The sequence below is a fragment of the Pleurodeles waltl genome, chromosome 5 (assembly GCF_031143425.1).
Source record: "Pleurodeles waltl isolate 20211129_DDA chromosome 5, aPleWal1.hap1.20221129, whole genome shotgun sequence".
Lineage (NCBI taxonomy): Eukaryota > Metazoa > Chordata > Amphibia > Caudata > Salamandridae > Pleurodeles > Pleurodeles waltl.
In genome coordinates this window covers 116,135,551-116,156,695 of record NC_090444.1, presented here as the reverse complement: position 1 = coordinate 116,156,695, position 21,145 = coordinate 116,135,551, and the positions used below count along the sequence as shown (strand labels likewise).

At 44.8% G+C, this 21,145-nt stretch overlaps 1 protein-coding gene across 4 annotated transcripts in view; it reads left to right on the top strand.

Annotated features, from left to right (window-relative positions):
- NCOA1 (nuclear receptor coactivator 1) overlaps positions 1 to 21,145 on the top strand; it is a 722,334-nt gene that overhangs the window by 640,639 nt on the left and 60,550 nt on the right. For all 4 annotated transcript variants that reach the window (XM_069233763.1, XM_069233765.1, XM_069233764.1 and 1 more), the window contains one exon: positions 8,614 to 8,740. In XM_069233763.1, the coding sequence (XP_069089864.1) occupies positions 8,614 to 8,740 (127 nt within the window). The remainder of the gene's footprint in view (positions 1 to 8,613; positions 8,741 to 21,145) is intronic.

The following is a 21,145-nucleotide window of genomic DNA, read 5'->3' as shown; positions in this document are numbered from 1 at the left end:
TACAGCACATGCTTTAGAGGGTGAGCACAACCACTTAAAGTGCTCAGAGTCCAGTAGCCACCAAAATGGGATCCAGAAAAACATGCAAAATGCAGGGTGAACATGCAGAAAAGTGGCCCAAGGTAGGCTCGTATAAACAGAGTGCTCTGTCATGTATGCAACATTACTGTGCTTTCTAAGGAGGGCAGGAGCTGAAATGTAGAGGAAATATATTTTGTTCTTAAATAAATTCAGCTTTTTGAATCATTCATTTTTTGGATCATTTCATTGAGGCTAATTGTATCCTTGTGGCTCCAGATTTCCAGATTAGTCCCCAGGCTAGGTGTGTTTTCGTTTTGACTGTCATTTTGATATTATGTATAGTATATAGAGAGATGGACAAAGTGTAATGTATTTATTATTATTGTGCATGTGGAGAGGCTATGACTTTGAAGAGGTAAAGCCTTGAGTTGCGCGTGCTGCCTGTTCCTTCTCTCAATAACTGTAATACATAGCATATCGCTCTCTGCGCATCTCCATACACAGTTTATACATTACTATTCTTTTAAATACACTAAAAGGGTATTTAAGCAGGCCAGAGTACAATCACATTTCGTAGGGCAACATATATGTAGTGTAGATCAAGAACATGATGGTCCAGAAGGTCCTGCCCCATCTCCCCTCCTCTGGGGAAAGGCACAGGATTTGACCTTTGCACTATAGTTCCGAATGACTACATCTGCGGCTAGCATGATTTATTAGGCTACATTTATTTTCATTGCCATGGCATAAATATGTTGATACCATACCAGTGAGAAATAAATGTGGTCCAAAGCCTTTATTTACAGCAAGTGTGCTAATGAATGAACATGCATACATTTATCACTCCAATGCACAGGGCAAATAACTATGCAGTATAACTGGCATGCATTTCAGTGTTTTTTTTTGTTTCCTTAATGTTAGGTTTGAAGCATATGTTGCTCTAGGTACACATACTGTGCATACTCCTGCTATCTAAAGGTGGGCTTGGAAGTTTGAAAGTTGTTTTTGTTTTTCAGAGAATTATTTTGAGTCTGAGTTATATAGAGACTCCTCCCTTAGCTGGCAATGCTCAAGGGGCTCAACATGTTACTTTGTTTTTTTCTGCCATTGGGTTGGGATGTGCATGGCCAGGACTCTTAAGTTCAACTTGTTTCTACTCGTGGTCGGGCCCAGCCGATCTATTGTTCGACTCAGATATCTGGAAACGTCATCTTCTGTAGACCGATCGATATCAACTCCTGCACTGCAGGGCCTTGGGCTCTCACTAGGGACTAGTGTTTCTCATCTTCGATGTCATACAGTTAAGAATGTACAGAGTGTGATGGAATGGAGCCCTTTTAGAACTGCCCTCAATGTCTCATGAAATTCTTCTGAACCAACCACCACCAGGTGTGTAATCTTTTTCTGCCTCCTGACCATGACAACACTGTGTGCAAGGTCTGTCTCACCTTCCCTTCAAAGAAAACTCTTCGAGAACGGTGGGGACTGCACCACAACACCCGAGACAGGCTTTCTAGGACACCGCTGACATCTTCTGGGATCAGCCTTCCCCAGACGTCGAGGAGGAAGATGATGCCACTCAGGCATTACACTCCACCAGTCGTCACCTGCAAGAGAGGCATCTTCTCCGGCTTCGACTCAAAGCATAAAGCAGGCTTTCAGCGATTCCATGCTTTCTGGACCTTGAATTAACACCTTGGCGCAGAGCATGAGAATGGCTCTAGTTGAGACACACACTTGGTCTCCCATATGGCCTTGAGTTGAGGCATAGCACCGCCCCCAACGGGGGTCAAGTATCGAGCCCTTCAACGAAGACTCAACCATCTGGGGCCCCACTGTTTCACCGGTTGGCACTAACAAAATACCTCAAAGCTCACCCCACCCCCATCAATGGACGCTACTCTGTTGAGCCCAGCGGTGCATCAGGGGCCAAAGATGCTGTTGATGTCAATGCTAAAGCCAACCTGGGCTTAGAAGCTGCTGTCAGTGCCCAAGATACCCTTGCCGCCCAAAGTACTTTCGGACCCAAAAACCCCTCTGTGCCTAAACCATCTGTGTCAAAGACACCATCGGTTCCGAGAGCCACGTCAGGACCCAAACCAGCCCTCCCCCCAATGACCCGCCATGTATCAGGAGTCATGTCATCCCAGATTCCCTAGTGGTTCACATTGCACGTAACCGTGCTAATTCTCAGGGCATGGGTGATGCTTCCCTGCTCCATAAAGAGACTAAGCAATTTGACGCTGCAGGGGAAGGAATGACTTTTGGAGACACCACTGACTGGAGACTTGCAAACTCAGTCAGTCTGGTCTTCAGGTACAAAAGAGCACACTGGGATTGAACGCAGGACCTCATTAAACACCTGGTCGACGACTCAAAGCAATCGATCCTTCAATGTCTCCAGGAGGAACTGGACACAAGAAGAAACATCTGTTTATCTATCCCCACACCAGCAAGATTTCCACAAGACTTCCTTCCAAGCCGGTAGAGTCTTTGCCTCTGAAGTGAAAGCCTTCCTTTGAGGAGGAACTTGGCTTGGAGTCTCCCCTTGTTCACATCCGGTTTGCACCTCAACTTCCTGCTCCTCTTCTACCTTCTCCAAAGCTGCGTCCTCCACCACCCTCTGCTTCACTTCCTCCATATTCACCTGAGTTCCCCTCACTCATCATATGGACAGGGATGCCCCCTTCATCCTGTTGAACCCAATGAGACACAATTTTACCTGGTGTCCACTTATGACCTGTGGGACTTCTATGATGTCTATCCCCCAGGGGATCACTATCCTTGTGGCGACCCTGTCCAGACCAGAACAACAGTTCAATTTCCGCCCATGATCAAAGGGATGTTGAAATAGGCCACAAACGCATTTGAGAAACCAGTCAAGGCCAGAGTGATAACACCTAGGGTTGATAAAAGATATAAGCCCTATCCTAATGACCCGCCATACATCAGGGGTCTGGTCATCCCAGATTCCCTAATGGTCTACATAACACATTTCCGCGCCCAATAAAGAAAGTAAGAAATTTGACGCTGCAGGGGAAGGGGTATCTTTTGAACTCACCACCAACTGGAGATTCGCAAACTCAGTTGACCTGGCCTCCAGGAACAATAGAGCACAATGGGATGAAACGTAGGACCTCATTAAACAGCTGCCCAACAAGTTTAAGCAGAGGGAGGAGGAGCTAGTGTCCAAGTGTAAACAGATTTCTAATGCCACCATGCGATGCACCCTTTCTGCTGTGGATACCGCAGCTCGGGATGTCAACATTAGTGTCTTGGTCAGGCACCACTTGTGACTCCACATTTCGGGTTATAAACCGCTTGTCCAGTAGCATCTGGTCAATGTGCCCATCAATTTTGAAGACATTGTCGCAGTCTTCAGGTCAACCAAATGCTGGAGAAGACCAAGAAAGACATTGGCAGCTCCAAAGCCATAGCTGCCCTCCAGACTTAGACTCCTATAGGCTCCTTTTGGAGGCATCAGTACCTTCCTTGAGCCTACCTGCTCCTATTAGAAATATCAGCAGACCTACCAAAAGTACACACCACAAGACTACAACAGGGGTGCCTACAGGGGCACTAATAACAGAGGCAAAAGGGGCTCTGGCAAGGGAGCCTCCACTTCCAAATATTGACTCCCTCCACCTCCCACCCGAATACACCGCACCTGTCATGGGAAATGTAATTATTTCCTTCCAAAATGGCAGAAAATCACATCTGAGAAGTAGGTCTTAGTAGTGGTTTGCCACGACTACTACCTAGAACTTCTTGCACCCCCTCTTAACATCCCACCCTGCAAACACAGGAGAGAGCATGTCAGCCTCCCAGAGGAAGTGGTCCAGGTGCTCCTTCATAAAGGGCCCATAGAACCATTCACCCCACACCCCCCCCCCCTACACTGATGCAAAGGAACTTACTCTCTGTACTTCCTTATCCCAAAGAAATAAGGTACCCTCTGGCCCATTCTGGACCACAAGCCTCTCAACTATGCATCCTCTCTGAGCACTTCCACATAGTAACCTTAAAGGATTTCATCCCGCTGCTGCCGCTTCTATATTCCCATCCATCCTGCCTGCTGATGCGTCTTGTGCTTTGTGGTAAGCAGCTGCCATTACTGTTTCAAACTATTACCATTCGGCGTGACCAGTGCCCCAGGAGTCTACGCAAAATGCCCGGCAGTGGCCGCTACTAACTTAAGGACCTTATTTCAGCATCTGCATCGTCCACCCACTAGTCACTGCTTGTAAGGCAGGGCATTTGTATCTACAACAACAACACGCTACGAATGGAAAATGTTGGTTACCTTGTAAGCATCTGCTTGCTGTGTGGCGTGCTGTAAATTCACATGCGCCCACCCTCCTCCCTGGAAACATATGGCTCTGATCACTTATCTTCTCTCTTTACTAGTTTTGCAATACACATGCACCACACTGTTGACTCACCACTCCAGGCTGCTCACACCCGCTGTGCGAAAAACAATCATAACATGTAGTCGGTGCCCATGTGCATTACTAGCTAAGGTAGGAGTCACTACCTCGCAACTCAAAAGACAACTCTTAAGAAAAACAACTTGTAAACATCCAAGCCCAACACTGAATGGCAGGAGTATGCAGAATATGTGAATCAGCAGCACTACATGCTACAAACAAATGCTTACAGGATAGTCATATTTTCTTTCTCCTCTCATTTCAGCACTTAACTATAACATCACTTTCAACCTTTGTTTTTTCACTGTCTTTCTGGGGTTTTCTTTAACTTAAGCTAAGATTTTTTTCTGTACCTAACAGTAAAGTAATTTTAACATACACATGCACTGATAGAGTAGCAATAATTGCAATTTTGTGTGCTACTATGACAGTGGTTTCCAGTCGAAGTACAATAGTGGGGTAGTGGTTGTCAGCATTCTTGTACCTAAAATTTTCCAGTGCTCTCCTATTACATTTATCTACTTCTGTAGCATTGCAATTTGGTAATCTTTAGAACTATGTTGCATCAGTAGCAATACTTGTTCGACAGAACCAGATTTGGGCCTCTAAATATAGTGTGTCCAGCAGAAAGCCCAGCTTTCTTTAATTAGAAAATAATGTACCCCTTCAGTTGCTTTTCTATGAAGCTGAGGGATTGATGGAACTTTCAATGCTTTTAAATGCTCACAGGATTAGCTTGTGCCTTACTGATTTGTAATAGTGTGACCGACCCCATTAGTGAGTTTAATGATTGAGTAATAGACCCTGCCAGCCATTTGTGAGTGGGAATTATTCTCAAGCGAAAGCGATTTATGCTACGATCTTCTTACTCTGCTCAGTTCCTTGCCAAAGCGCAAGGAGGTCAAAGGCAGGAGACATTTGCTCCTCTATCATTGTTCAAAAGGAGTGTCATTTTTGAAGAGCACAGACTTCAAAAAGGGTAAGTGAACTACTTTGAAACAGTCTTTTTCTTTGGAGGTTGAGCAAAATACGTACAGATTAAAACCTGACTAACACTTAAGATCACACCCCTGCAGGGTTGGGGCACTCCTTTCCTCTTTCAGCAGCAAGTTGTCTTCAGGGTGCTTCACGTCTGATTATCAGGTCCTTCTAGCAAGACAAGGCTCCATGTGATATTCCTTCACCTCTGGGAAGCTGGCTATCAGGCAGACACCAGCTCTGGTTGCTCGGCAGTCTCACAAGTACTCTACAGAGCACTCCCTTCCTTCAAAGACAATTTGTAATTGGAAAAACAAGTGGGTCAAAGGCTCCCACTTCTATACAGTCTAAGCCGACCAAATGTGAATTCTCTGTCTGCACTTTAAGAACCTGTTTGGGTCAGTTCTTTTTTCATGTGTCCTCTTTAGGTTGTTCTTTAGGCAGCATTTATGTTGTGATACTTCTCACGGTAGGGTTGTCTCCAGCCTGAAGTACCCACAACAGAGGCAGAGATAAGTGTGAGATTTCTTAATACAACAGGCCACAGAAACAGTTACTTTACTGGCTCTTGGTTTACTGTGCTTTGGGTCCTGGTTCCCCTCTCCCCTGGGTTTTGCTTCTTCTTAGTACTATCACTGAACAGTGATGAGGTGAGTGAAAGAAAGGCTGATATCACTTAAAGGCTCTTTACACTCTGAAGAACAGAGACCCCAGTCCCACCCTGTATTCCCAGAATCTCACAAATGGCAGTGCTCAGGGAGTTTATTCAGCATCCCCTCGCAATAATGGGGCCTAATCGAGTTTCTAGAGGAATCCCTTCTCCAGCCCTTCCTTAGGGGACTTCCAAAATGGAGTCAGCATGCCTCCATTATTTGGCTCACTCATGCACACAATGCACATACCATTCAGGCCACATGCACACATATGAATAACATACATGGGGATGTTAGCTCTGGAGTGTGGGTTAGCGCCTACAGGTATGACTATACATGAACGGGCCAGTAGACCTCCACTCCACTGACATAGATGAAAAGGTCATGATTCACAAAGACGTAGCCGCAGCCACTTTACGTGCCTCGCCCATGATAGGGATGGTAGTCCACTGTTAGACAAATGAGAGCACACTTGGTGTACCCTACCTAGTCACAAGACAGGTCCAGGCTTTCACTCGTGTCGGGGGTTAAGGCCAGTCCTCTGCACACACTAGACTAGTGTGAAGCTTGGGTCACAAACAAAAACCAGGATACCAGATAGTCGCAGTTGGGCACTTAGTGCAGGGGAGCACAACTGTACAGCATGCATGGGGCGTTCCCATTCCATAAGTGCCATGGAACATACTATTGTGCAAGCAGATTTTCTTTCCTCCGCTGCCCTGCTTATCCCAATCAATCATAAATGTCAACACCATGATGGAATTGTAAAACACAGTAGTACTGTATGTATAGTTTGATGTGTAGTCCCTTCGGGCCATGTATGAGAAAGCAGCTTTTCAAATGGTTTAATGTCCCTCAGGCCAGCTGCTTTGTTGACCAAATCAAATTTCTAGTGACACAATTGGAGATAATATAAACTCTTGTGATGTCTAAAAAAAACTCTGCTTTTACAGTCAATAAAGGTTCTTATTTTGCCATCTTTGAAAAGATCTCGCAATAGCTGCTGATTTCTTAGCTGCCATTTCACATAGGAATCCTCCTCCAAGGCTTCACCGAAGTCAGAAATATTCTGTGTCTGGCTGAATGGTGACGGGATAGTCGTAATTATTGCATATTTTAAGACCTGGTCCTAAGTTCCAGTAATAACCTTTATTGTATCCGATGTGTACCCTAGTTTAGGCTGGTGCTGCTGGGGGACCCATAATATGTCCCAGGATGACCTGTTCATCAAGGTCCATATGTGGCCAATGTTTTTCCCTGCCCTCAAGGACCATTCAAACAGTGCGTGAGGCTGGGCCGCTGCATAATACATACAAATATCCAGGAGATCTTGCCCAACTTGCTCCCCGAGTGTGTTTAATAGTTTTTGATTCATCTGGAGTTTTTCGTTTTCAATACAATGATTGTACATCTGACTTCCCTTATTTATGAACTGCCACCAGGAAGATATGAAACGAATAAAGAAGTCTTGGTAGGATGTTCATCTTTCTCGCCCGAGAATCTCCCGAGACATGAGATTAACAATGGATGTCTTCTCTAGAGATCGCTTTAGATGTGTCTGAAAAGATTCAGGAAGTTGTCCTTGTATAGGTTTTTAAGTGGCTGGTTAATGGTAAGACCCAAATATCAATCCCTCCTTTCGCCCACGTCCAGTTGTCCCTCTAATTTCAAAATCCAGTTCTGCTCTCATGAGCTCACTTTTCTCAAGAGTCAACCTAAACCGTGATATTTAGCCATAAAGCCATAGGACCTCTATTGCCTTCCTAATGAACTCATCCTGGTTCAAACTGAGCAAAATATCGTCTGTGAAGAGGCACACTCATATTCTCCTGACTTAATTTTTGTGAAGGTGGTTTTATTGATAATTCAAAGAGGAGTGGAAAAAGAGATCACCTCTGTCCAGGGCCCTCTCCATAAACCAAACCCATGGCTGTAGATAAAATGGCATTACCGTAGGTCAGTGATTTTCAAACTTTTTAATGCCGTGCCCCCCCAGTGAAAAAATTAAAATCATCGGGCCCCTCTCAGAATTGTTCACAATTATTCTATTAAGATGACAATGTTTAAACATGTCTAGACTTATTCAAACATTACATTTAAGTTATGTTACCTTTTTAAAAATGGAATAAATTGTTTTCTGCTTACAACAAAGCACATTTACTTGCATAGTGCTTCTTTTGCCCAGAGCCTGGAACTCCCCTTGGGATCACTTGAGACACCCCCCTAAGGGGCCTGCCCCCCAGTTTGAAGACCCGTGTCGTAGGAGTTCCTGCAGCTTTGCATGTTCTTATACCATTTGTAAATGTTTTATAGTTTGTAATGTTAGAGTTAACATAATTCTTCATTGGACTGTTATTTGTACACCTTCCTTAGCAAAGTCATGTCCAACTGAGCCTCAAAGACTCACAGTCTGTTATGTTTCATGTTATTGCATTCTACTGATCTAGACAAGAGAAGTAATCCCATGGTTAGTTAAGTCATGCTGTTCTCTGTCCACGTGGTTGCCCAGCATTGTGCTTTTGTTTACGCCTTAGGTCTACCGGAGCTGGAGCTTGGTCTCACGGATCACCACTTCGGACAGTCTGGGATGGGAGAGCAGTTACCGTGGATGGACAGTAATATGGCATCCATCAACCGGGGACCCATGAGTAAACAGGAAGAGTATGTAATCTTTATCTTTTATACTTACAATAGGTCAAAACAAAGCCTTGGAATAATCACTGACAACATGCATGCAGTGTCTCGATGTAGAACAAAACTGGTGTGGAGTTGGATGGTGCACTGTGGTACCTTGGGTGTCAAAACTTAAACACACCAGAGTTTGTCAGTGATGTGGCCCAGAAACTGGCAGCCTGCGAGGGTATCTGGTGTGTGCTGCAGGGGCCTTGTCAAGAGAATAACCCAAATTATCAAACAGTCCATGTCTCTCCAAGCGCCTTCCGAAGGACTCCGTAGAATGAAGAAGGAATAGACCAAGAAGCGTTCCTCCACTGGCATGGCGTACGCTGAGATCTGCTCCATCCAATACCTAGCTCCAGTATCCAGTCTTCTTTTATTACAAAATCTTTAAGCTATATAGAAGGTCTCCTGTATGTCTGATGCAAATGGGGTAGCAGTTAGCAGTGGTAGAAATCAGTTTGTTGAATTTGTCTTTTTTAGAAGAAAAAAATTGTGTATTGCATAAGTAGTGATCTAAAAAGTCATCAGCACGCAGCCGGCTTGTGTTTCGCCACGGATGAGTTTTCAAGGCTGTATGGGGCTTAGAGTAAAGCAGTGGTTGGGCCAGTTGACGACAAAGTAAAGCGATCTCCAAGAAGCGATGTGGAGCAAAATGAATAGAACTGCTCTGTGCGAAGAGAGAAGAATTGGGAGAGCTGGTACTGGTAAGGATCCCAAATGTAGAATGTAACACTGTGAGCTCTTGGAGTCCATGGATGGGACAGTGCAATCTTCTGTTCCTAGATATTGTAGTAACTGGGGGTGTCGCTTCTCATCTCATGTGAACAATAACATTAATATTCTCATCTCTGACACTGGTCTCTTGCTTTAGTGGTTGCTTTAGTGCCCAAAAATCAATTTCCAAACAAGCATTCTACCTCTTGTTTCATAGAATTATGATTGGAATATTACGCTTGTAAGACGCGCTCATGAATGCTGAAAATCGTAGTGTGTGGCAGGATTGCCACGTTAGCAAGCAGAGGGCTGGGAGTAAGATTGTTGAGTTTCTGGGTCTGTACGTTGTACAATTAAGGTGGGTTATCACGCACAAACTCATTAGTTTGAGAATTCACCTACTTCTGGTATGAAACTTACCGCACTAGAAACATTTGTAAATGTACTTGGGCGAAAGGCAAGAGTGCCTTTCCAGAGTGGTAAACCAGAGTGCACGCCACCACGTTAATGGGACTGAAGGGGATGGCTTTTTTCAATGGGGAAAATATTTCACCCATATCCGATATGTATCTGTGCATCATTTACCCATGCAAATGAAAAAGGCTACCTATCCGTTGTGCATCATTTACCCATGCAAATGAAAAAGGCTACCTATCCGTTGTGCATCATTTTACCCATGCAGATTTAGAGGTTACCTATCCAGTATGTATTTGTGAATCATTTTACCCATGCAGATGAAAAAATTTACCCATCCAATATACATTTGTGCTTCATTTTACCCATGCAGATATAAAGGTTACCTATCCAGTATGCATTTGTGCATCATTTACACATGCAAATACGAAAGTTTACCTATTCAATATGCATTTGTGCCTCATTTTACCCATGAAATATAAATGTTATCTAGCCAGTAGGTATTCATGCCCCATTTTACCCATGCAAATATAAAGGTTATCTAGCCAGTATGTATTAATGCCTCATTTTACCCATGCAAATGGAAAAGGTTACCTATCCACTGTGCATCATTTACTCGTGTAGAAGCTTCCACTTGGTGGAAATGTATCATAGTTTATATATTGCATCGCTGGCAAAAGATAAGAGTTCTTAGTTTTAACTAACTCGGAATGAATGCATTGTTCACTTGTGTGCACTGGGAAGGAGGTTTTCGTTCCTGTAAGCTGCAGTCCCGGTGTTGGTGCCTGTGACCAGGTGCCGGGGAGCCAAGCCGGGCTCCCCTTAAGACTGGCCTCGCGCCCACACCTTCTAGCTGGAACCCCTGCACAAGGGCTTTGCAGCTGCTTTGTGCACTGTTCAGAAGTGAGGCTGCTTGGAGACTGCAGTTTATTTTTCAGGGATAAATGCTACTTGGTGAAAGCAATGATTAATGTGGTCAATTGGGCTGCGTATTTTAACGAATTGATTATTCAAATGCATTGTGATGCATTATTTAACTAGCAAGAAAGATGAACCCAGTTTATTGGCTTTACATTCCTTGAAGTCTGTAATCTGCTGGAATTAAGGCAAATAATCCTCACGAATGGCCTAATTCTCGTTAATTATGTGTTTACCTAACCCAGTGTGCTTATGTGCTTGGCACGAGGAGGAAGGGGCGCTTTGAAGTGTGCACGTTGTCACGCTGTCCATTGTGGCTTTTTCATTTCATTTTATGGAGCAGCCATGAGAGGCGCTGCACGCCAGGCCGCATAGGACGCTACCATCAGCTGCAGTAACTTTAACGGGTGCCTTTGCAGACATAACTCGTACCTTTAGCGGTCTCGGGGTCCTCCGAGGACACCGAGCGCGCGAATGTGGCAGCAGTCTATTTTTAGGGGATTAGCGTCTCCTGTTATTCTTTAGTTCTTCAAGTACTCCGCCCTTTCAAAAGTTCAGAAAGATGTAACCAGTCAGACGGGATCAGATGTTGGCCGAGAGGAGGCCTGGTTTACTGTATGTGAGCGCTTTTCAGAACTTCAAAAGGTGCATCAAAGTTCAACGGATTAAATCCGTGTGGTGGGTAATGTCCTCAAAGAGGGTTTCTTCCCTTCGCCTCTGCGGCATTTCCAGCAAGCAGCACGCGCTGCCACCTGGTGGCTCTTATGTGACCAAGAAATGCTCCTGTTTTTAAAGACTCAACTCAGCTCAGTCCTTTGATATATTTTCACTTGTGTTTTTGTTAGCATTTTTAAAGGGACCGTCGGCGAATGATGTCACAATACATCTCAAAACCCACGTAGGCGTCATCTAAAAAGCAGCCTCCCAGAACGCCTCTTAGCGGGGATTGTTGGGAGAGGCATTGCATATTTAATGCATAGTATGTGTGTTGCCTCCAACTTGTGTATTTTTTTTATTTAAATCTTGGTTCACGTCGATTGGTGTGAGTTCCTGATTCCAGTTCATTGAGGCTGAATCTGGGGCAATCACTTGGGAACGTGGTGTGCTGTTCTGTCCTGTTGGAAAAAACACCTTTAAATCTTTGCTGGCCTTTCTTCTCTCCGAGTTGCACTAGGTGGTCCCTTTAATAAAACCCCCCTTCACAGATGAAGCCCACGACACGGAGACAACGGTCTCTTGCGTCTAAGTAACGGGTGTTATTGACCAACTCACTGCTATTATGTTTTTATTTTATTTTTTATTTTTATTAGTTCCCTGATTTTCTGTATTTTTCACCAGCCCGTGCGTTTTACTGGATCTTGGAAAATCATGTCTCTTTTTGTATACAAAAAATACTTGACTTACATTTTGAAAAGCACAGATATTGTTAATTACTCTTGAAACAGTTCAAATATAAATGATACAGTGGACGGTATTGCTGAATAGGCCTCGTGGCAGAATGGAACAACCTCTACGGACATGAATTTAGACTGGACGCACCACGTGACCATATTGTCCCCCTCCCCTCGGGCTTGGGAGCATTATCATCACTATGTTGTGTGGGAGACATTGCACTTAAGTGGGAACAGCAGAGTACCTCGGATATTACAGCAGGGCCTTCCACTGATGTGTAAGTTATTTTCATGTAGGTGACAAACAGGAGCCCTAATCTTTCAGATTTGTGCAGCCTGTCATGTCTAGTCGCGGAAACCCTTTCCTTTGCATAAATGGACCACGCCTTTCCCATCACGCATTCATTGGGGGAGCTGTCAGTTGATTCCACAGGCAGTAAATTGTGATATTAATCTCGCCATCAGAGTTGTCAAGAGGTATATATTATTTACACCTGGGTCTCCAAACAATAGCTGAAGCTGCAGTCAGATTCCCGTTAAAAACCTGATGTAAGAATTTTTTTTTAGCCCTTATGTCTGAACTTAAACTCAAGATGACCACATATGTGGCAAAGCGCCTCTCTCGCCACACCTTTTCCAGTGTCTGAACCCCGAACATTATCTTCAGTCTTTTGGGGGCGAGATAGCGCCTAGTTGAAATTTCATGTTTTTTTTTCTTTATGCTGTGTGCATGTAGATCATTTGGCAGCTCTTTTCCAGATTACTGGCAAAGTGTCCCCAGGGCTCTCTGTCTCCAAATCTCTCTCCCAGTTCAATTTGTGTTTGGTTTGTAATCTTAAGTTCCTGTATGTCTTGATACAGCCATTTAATACCTTGCGTTTTATTCTGTTGGGAACAGTGACTCCAGCTGATTCCTGAATGCCTCATTTGCTAACCTAATGAAATACTTGGAAGAGACGATATTCGTCTCCGAGTCAGGCCTAGTTTTCCCTAATTGCCTCCCTTGACAGATGCTTCTGTTTTTGAAGAAGTCACCTAAGAGCGTCAGCCGAGCCTGGATCCAGCTGCGAATCCCCAGCTTGTTCAAGCCTCGCGGAAGTCTACATTATAGGTCATTGGGAATGATTATGAAGTTGCACCTTTTTATTCTTGTTGTTTATTTCAAACAGCCTAGGAGGTTTAGTGTAATTTGTGGTGGAGTGTGGACTTTGGGCCTAATCCTAGGAGGAAGCCATGACAAGTGTAGTAAAGGAACCTTAGACAAGTCCTGTTCTGCTTGAACCCAAGGCTTGTACTTTGAGTTATGCCTCCTAATCTAGATCCGATCGGATTTATGCCGCTTGGATGCAGACGTTTATGTCCAGGAATCCCAGGCTCCCTTCCACAGTACCACGACTTAGCACAATTCCTGAAACTCTGGGTGCTGTCTCTTTCCAAACTCAATTTAACATTTTCTTCTGTATCTGGAGTGTGGTGGGTTTGGGGAATGTAAGACATAGGGGGTCATTCTGACCCTGGCGGTAATTTCCGCCATGGCGGAGGTTGGCGGTAGCACCGCCAACAGGCCGGCGGTGCTCCGCCGGGCATTCTGACCGCGGCGGTACAGCCGCGGCCAGAAGCGGAAAGCCGGCGGTGTACCGCCGACTTACCGCTGCCCGTCAGAATCCTTCATGGCGGCGGAGCGCGCTCCGCCGCCATGGGGATTCTGACACCCCCTACCGCCATCCTGTTCATGGCGGTTCTCCCGCCAGGAACAGGATGGCGGTAGGGGGTGCCGCGGGGCCCCTGGGGGCCCCTGCCGTGCCCATGCCAATGGCATGGGCACGGCAGGGGCCCCCGTAAGAGGGCCCCACAAAGTATTTCAGTGTCTGCCTAGCAGACACTGAAATACGCGACGGGTGCAACTGCACCCGTCGCACCTTCCCACTCCGCCGGCTCAATTCTGAGCCGGCATCCTAGTGGGAAGGTTGATTTGCCCTGGGCTGGCGGGCGGTCTTTTGGCGGCTGCCCGCCAGCCCAGGGCAAATCTCAGAATCACCGCTGCGGTCTTTTGACCGCGGTGCGGTGTTCTGACGGCGGTACCTTGGCGGACGGCCTCCGCCGTCCGCCAAGGTCAGAATGACCGCCATAGTGTCTGGGTCACATAAAGAAGACAGGGTATGAAGTGCATTTGTAAGCTTGTGATGCTCCCCAACCAAGAGGTTTCTGTCCTTCCCTAGTGGTACGTGCCTTTGTATAATGCATGAAGCAGGGGAAGAAAATTATTTTCATAAATGGCCATCTTTCTTGAAGGGAGGTGGATACACAGAATATCTAATGGAAACTTTAGTCCATGTGAAGACAGCTTAAATTAGTAATTTGTGGGGTTTTTCATCCCAGGCCCGTGACTTAAAGTGATTAATTTTGTACAAGGCATCTGCATATTGGTCTAGTTCACTTTTCAGGACTCTTTGGGGTGATTCATGGTTACTGATAAAGCATAACAAGTTGTTGGCCAACAGCACCAGTTTGTTCTAAGTGTATCTCACCCTGATGCCCCGGATATTGGAATTGCGAGAGACGTGTTGGACCCCCCCCCCCCCATTAATTTGAATTGTGGTGGAGCTTCTTTTATAATGAGTTCCTCCTCCATTGTTACTAGATCAGCCTGTAGATCAGGGGTGAAATAATCATAAGGTTGTCTAGTTGGATATAGCGACTGCCCTCTGAAAAAGGAGGTACATAGTCTCATAAATAAATATATCTAGATCTCTGGGGTGGTTGTGTGAGAATTGCCCACTTCATCGATTATTTCTTTTATGTGGTTTTTCATTTTGTCCTGCCATATTTTATATGTCAAACTCATATCTGCCTTGTCTCCTTTTTCATAAGTGGTTTGTTTAATATATACCATCATGCAAAGCTGTTCCAATTTGCCCCCAATTGCATGCAGCTCCAGAAGTGTGCACAGAGAGCCATCCTGTTTGTGGGGGGATTCAGCTTGTTGGAGCTGTTTCTCAAACTCATTTTTTCCATTTGGCTAAGCATTCAGGTATAGCCACATGAGACATTAGTTCTTCCCTGAATCACTGCATTTTCCTCTTCCCACAGAGTGGCCTAATCTGTTTCTTCGTTATCCTTTTCTGCAAAATACCACTCTATGACTTCCTGGATATTATCTCTTAATGCAGGCTCTTGCACAGCTATTGCATTTACTAACCAAGGTCATGAGTGGGGTTGTGTCTAGGAAGGGTTCTATCTGTAGCCAAATAGGGGCATGGTCAGACAATGTCTTGACCCCCAAATTAGAATCCAAATTATTTAATGTCAAGTTTCTGAGATAAGGAAAATATCTGTTTGTAAGTAGGATTGGTGTACATTGGAATATAATGTGTAATCTGTCCACTGTGTTTTGGCATCTCCAGATATCTATGCTGTTTAAGTCGTTGATACCTTGGTTGAGAGATGGCAGGGCTTCACGGATAGCTTGGTGGGGATCTGTCTATTTGTGGCTGTAAGGCAGTATTGACATCACAACCAGTTATGTTTCCATCCAGGAAATGGGCTATCTTGGGAAAAGATCTTAGCAGAATCTCTCTCTGTCCTCACTAGCAGCATAGATTGAAATTATTACTACTGCAGTATTTCCTAGATTTCTGCTGATACCCCCTGCCCCCCCCTTGTTGTGTCTGAGGTGTTAGATCCCATACTAAATTCAAAGCCTTTATGTGGGGGGGATGGTCACCCCCTTTGTTGTAGTCTGGTTACAAGCTTGAAACTGAGAGGGGGACCTTTCAGATCATAATTGTCGGATATCACTGGTGAAGAGGCGAGTCTCCTGCAGGAGGGCCACATCCACCTCTTTGTGCTTTAGACATTGGATTATTGCTCTATGTTTGATCTGGGAATTGAAGCCCTGTACATTTCTGGAGACCTTGGATAGTGTGCCCATCAATCAACGATTATAGGGCTGCTCATCTACACAACACATTCCACCAGCGTTTGGCAGGAAGATGTACACAGGTCCCTTCTCTTTGATTATGTCAGCTATAAGCCATCAGAGAATATGGTCGATCTACATTGAGTGCATATAACTGAGTAAACAATGTTCCAAAAACAAGATCAAATATCACCGAAAAGAAGGGTTGTGTGTCAGGCAAACGAGTAAGTGTCCGCTTTCTTAATGTTGGCCATTTAGCCACCTTGGCCAGGTATATCACAAACGGAGGAAAAGGGAACAGCTCATGGGATAAAGCAATGCAGTCAGTTAACTGTTTCAAACTTGCACTGACAGGTTGATGTTCGTCATATGGGAGTATGAGTGGTTAGGAGGTGACCGAGGTTAAGATGCCTAGTTCACCACTGTTCGCCAGAAGAGAATGGTCGAGTCCATATTTCTTGTTGGCATCTGTCATCAACTGTTTTTTTTTTGCGTTTTTTGTTTGAATTCTGGATGAACCACTCACTTCTCATCTCTGTTGGTGAAGTATGGTCAATCCTTGGCGATGAGGGTGTCTCAGCTCGAAGACTCTGCTCCATCCTTGCTTCTTGCATCCTTCACTGCGTGACGTTTCCCACTTATAGTGAAGTGCTGGCAGAAAAGTGGGCCCAGTTGATAAGGAATCTTTTCTGTTTGCAGTTGCGAAAGAAATTCTTTGAGTATTCTACATCTTGCCAACATGAAAAAAGAAACTTTTTGTTAGAATGACATCATGTTGCATGTAAAAACTACAGTTTCTTCTCTCTGGACGGAAATTAGTCATTCTTTTTCTTGGAAAAGATGGATATGTATCAAGACATCTGGTGAGAGATTCCTTTCTTGTTGGAATGCAGAATGCACTCTGCGTGCATTCCAGTTGGATGGGCTTATCTTCTGGCAAGTATAGCAGCTGGGGAAAATTAACTTATATATAATTCTCTAAGTATTTTTATGGTTTAAATCTTTTTGTTGATTTTAAATAAAGCTATTGCATACACCCACCCACATCCACAGGTTGGTGGAGTGTCTCCTTACTAAAACAGGTCATTATTTAGTGAACATAAACAATATAAAGATCCCATCAGCAGCCCCACACCTTACTCCCTCCCCCCTTTCGATCTGGGAATTTTGTATATGCTACATTTTGTCATATTACACTCTTACACTCCTTTCCGGGCAGCCTTCTCTTCAGAGCCATATGGGGTCTACTTAGTGAGATGATAAGTCTATTAGGTTGTGTGAATTTGCAGTCTACGAAGGATTCTGTGGGTGGGCGAGTTCTCTAAATTCTGCTGAAAGAAAGCCAGTACACTGCCCCTAAATTCCCTTGAAGTGGACTTTGTGATCCCGCAGGGCTGCCAACAGTTTTTCCATGGCAAACGGTTTCTAAAGTCTGGTCAGCCAGTCTCAATTTTCTAGTACTTGTTCTTTCCCCTAAGTTGCCAGGGTTGCCTGCCTGTAAGCACACAGTGTCATGAAGACCCCCCTACATTATGCAGATCTCATAGAGAAGGTTTGCTTATTTGGGAAACCTACCAAAGACGTATGCGGAGGGTTGCTGAATGTCTGTATTTAATATAGTGTTGGTATTGGAGAGCATCTCCCACTCTTAGCAATGCAGTTTAGGGCATTCCCACAGCAAGTTAATGAGTGTGCCTTTCTCCAACAGTTTGCTAGTCTTATCGGATACCATTCTTAGACTCTCTCTGGTGTGTAGTACCAATATGAAACTGTTTCTAAGAGTGTTTCTTTGCCTGAACTTCTTACAGCAGAAATCTGTGCCTTAGGTAGATGTCCTCCCACTCTTTATCAGAATGGGAATGGTCTAGTTCTGCTACCCACCTCTTTTGTTCTGGCGATCTATGGTGGAGAGCCACTCTCTGTAGGCATTTATAAATATTTGAGAAGAGTTGCTTATCATTCTGTTTTGTGATGATTCATTCTTCAAATTATGTGAGCAATCTATTGCAATTGGTCTTAATTGAGGGGTGAGTGACCCAGTGTCGGGTTTGTAGGTATTAAATATCCTCTTTTTTCATAAGCCCATAATCGTGTTTCAGTTGTTCAAAGGACCGAATGCCTTCTGCATTATAAAAATCTCCCACACATTTACAGTCGGTAGTCTGCCAGACTATATATGCTGCTCCTACCAGAATTGGTGAAGCATCAGGTTTGTTTAAGAATGGGGTCATCGAAGAAGGAAACATTGCTGGTCCCTAGAAACAGCCACTGTATTTCACACCACCATAGTGGCTCGTAATTGCAAAGAAGAATACACACCCTACAGTCTGTGCCTTTTGGTCAAGCAAGGGACCTTCCAAATGTGGGTGCCCGCAACCACTTGCTCCATAAACCACTAGTGTTTCTCTGACCGATGGGTGATGTCACTCCACCATATCTGATTTGCATGGCGAGATGATAGTGCATCAGGTGAGGGATCTCTAGACTACCCCCATCCAGGGCGCGATAGGCTTGTTTTTTGGCAGTGCAGGGCTTCTTACCATTCTATTTAAACTGTATAATGTGTCTCTGTATTTTATCTATTGTATCTAGAACAGTTGTAGGGGTATTATTTGCATCACATATAAAACCTTGGGAATAAGGTTCATAGTAACTTCTTCAATGCGGCCCAGACAGGCCCACCCCTCCCCTCATCTGCCAACTCTGCAGGTCTCTGCAAGCCATCTCCAGTAAGTCCTTGTAGTTCTGAGAGACTGCCTGTTCTGTGGTGGGACATATCTTAAACTGAGGTAGGGTATATAACGCTATGTCCAAGTAAGTGGAAAGAGACTTTGGGCCTGATTACAACTTTGGAGGAGGTGTTAATCCGTCCCAAAAGTGACGGATATACCACCAGCCATATTACGAGTCCGTTATATCCTATGGAACTCGTAATACGGCTGGTGGTATATCCGTCACATTTGGGACGGATTAACACCTCCTCCAAAGTTGTAATCAGGCCCATAGTAATGTGTGTTGTATATCCTGTGCGGTGTTGGTGTTCATGATTTACGACTTTTGTGCATGCATTTTAAATCCTGAGTGTTGGCCAAACTTTTCTCACTTGTTTTAGAGTCGGGATGGAATTCAGGGGGGTCAGACAGCATGACCAACACGTCATCAGCATTTAAGGCAAGCTTATGCTCTTGGTTCCTCATGTGTATTCCCCTAACCAGGAGTTTGATCGAATGCTCTTTGCTTATGTTTCGATATAGAAGGCAAAATGTAAGGGGTCAGTGGACACCACTGCAGTGTTCCTATATTGATTCTAAAGGGCTGCAACAAAGTCTCATTAGTTTTAACTTTTACAACCAGTTCACAGTAGCCACTCAGCATCCAAGCTTTTGATTCGGGCCAGAGGCCAAATTTACTGCAGACTTCTGGCAGGAAGGGCCAGTGAACCCGATCAAAAGGCATCTCAGCATCGATGGAAAGCAAGAATTTGGATGTTTTAATCCATCCGAGTATGGTGATTTTAAGCATTATTTATTTAGTGGGGTGTTGCTCTCCCATTCAGGAATGAAACATTCGATCTAATCCCACTAATCCCTGCATGTTTGGTCTATTCATCTTGCCAGAATACCCGTAAAACATCTTTGCATCAATACTTAACAATGATAAGGGACTGTAAAATGCACAATGTGTGTGGTCCTTATCAGGCTTTAAGAATTATGGTTATGACCACCTCACGCATAGTTGGTGCAAGGAGGGAAAAGTATTATACAGACGATTAACCAGTAATGGGCAGAACATCTTATAAAATGCTGCATCAAGGCCAATTGGGCCGGGAGCCTTCCCAGTGTTCAGTTTGGAAATCCCTGTGACACCCTTCTTTAAGGGGATATCAGCCTCAAGGGTGGAAGCCTGCTGGGTCGTCAAATACTGTAATGAGCTGTCTATAAGTATGGCCTATATAGTGGACCAGGAGAGGTTCAGTTCAGTGCAGGTCCTAAAAGCCAACAAAATTGGGTTTAGTAAAGGAAGGCAAAATCTATCTGGGATGATCCTGCAGAAAGGGTCCAGTTGCGACAACCATCATTTAAGGGGCACTTCACAGAGGCAGCACAGCTGTATTGTAGGTGAGACCAGTACAATTAAGATACCTGGAGCGGGGTCGATAACACCCAGATTACAGAAGACAGTGCTTTTGACTTCTTGACTTCTGTCATTAATTACTGTGACGGCTCAGCTGTTGTTTTATGTCCTGGCGGTGGGTGGGAAGGGTGTGGTCATAATCAGATAGTGCCTCGTCCCCCTCAGCTTTTAGGGTGTTTAGGGTGAGGATGTTGCCTCTAGAAGGTGGTCATTAGCTTGGGTTCTCTTTGGTTGATTGTCTAGTAGTACTGTCTGAACCTCAAACATGGCCATGCATACCTTATGGTGCTGGCTTAGTCCTTGATTTTTCTCCCGTACGGCCCCAAGCAAGCTCCTCCAGTGCTGAATAAGAAGCTGCTCACAGGCACCTCGGTTTTCTTGGCCTCCCCGCTCACCGCCTTCATGTGCCCAACTGAAAGATTTGAATTCTGCTGCGCTCGTTCCCTAAAACTGTAACTGACTATTATTTATATGTGCCCATTAACCAGTCCCGTTTGGAATACACTGGTAGGTATAGGGGAGTCACAAGAACAACCTTGCGTTGGCTGCTGATCACCACCTCAGGCAGCATCAGCACCACGTCCATGCAGACCATCATGACTCGTTTGTCGTCCTCAGGCCACTCCTTCAGTTCTACTGTTCATGCAGCAGCCATCTTGGGCACACATGAGCAGCCCTCAGGTCTCTGCTCATCATATGGCACTGAATTGAGCGCGATGCCTCCTACCAATCGACTCATCCACTCACCCCACTCTTGAAGTCATGCTAATGTTGTGGGACTATGTTTTTCACCTGTTCACCAGAGTCCCAGACTCCAAGAAATGGCGCAGTCCCTGGAGCATTGAGAGGATGCGTCCTTGTGGGTCCTCGCCCTGGCAAGGCCGCCCATGTCTTCTT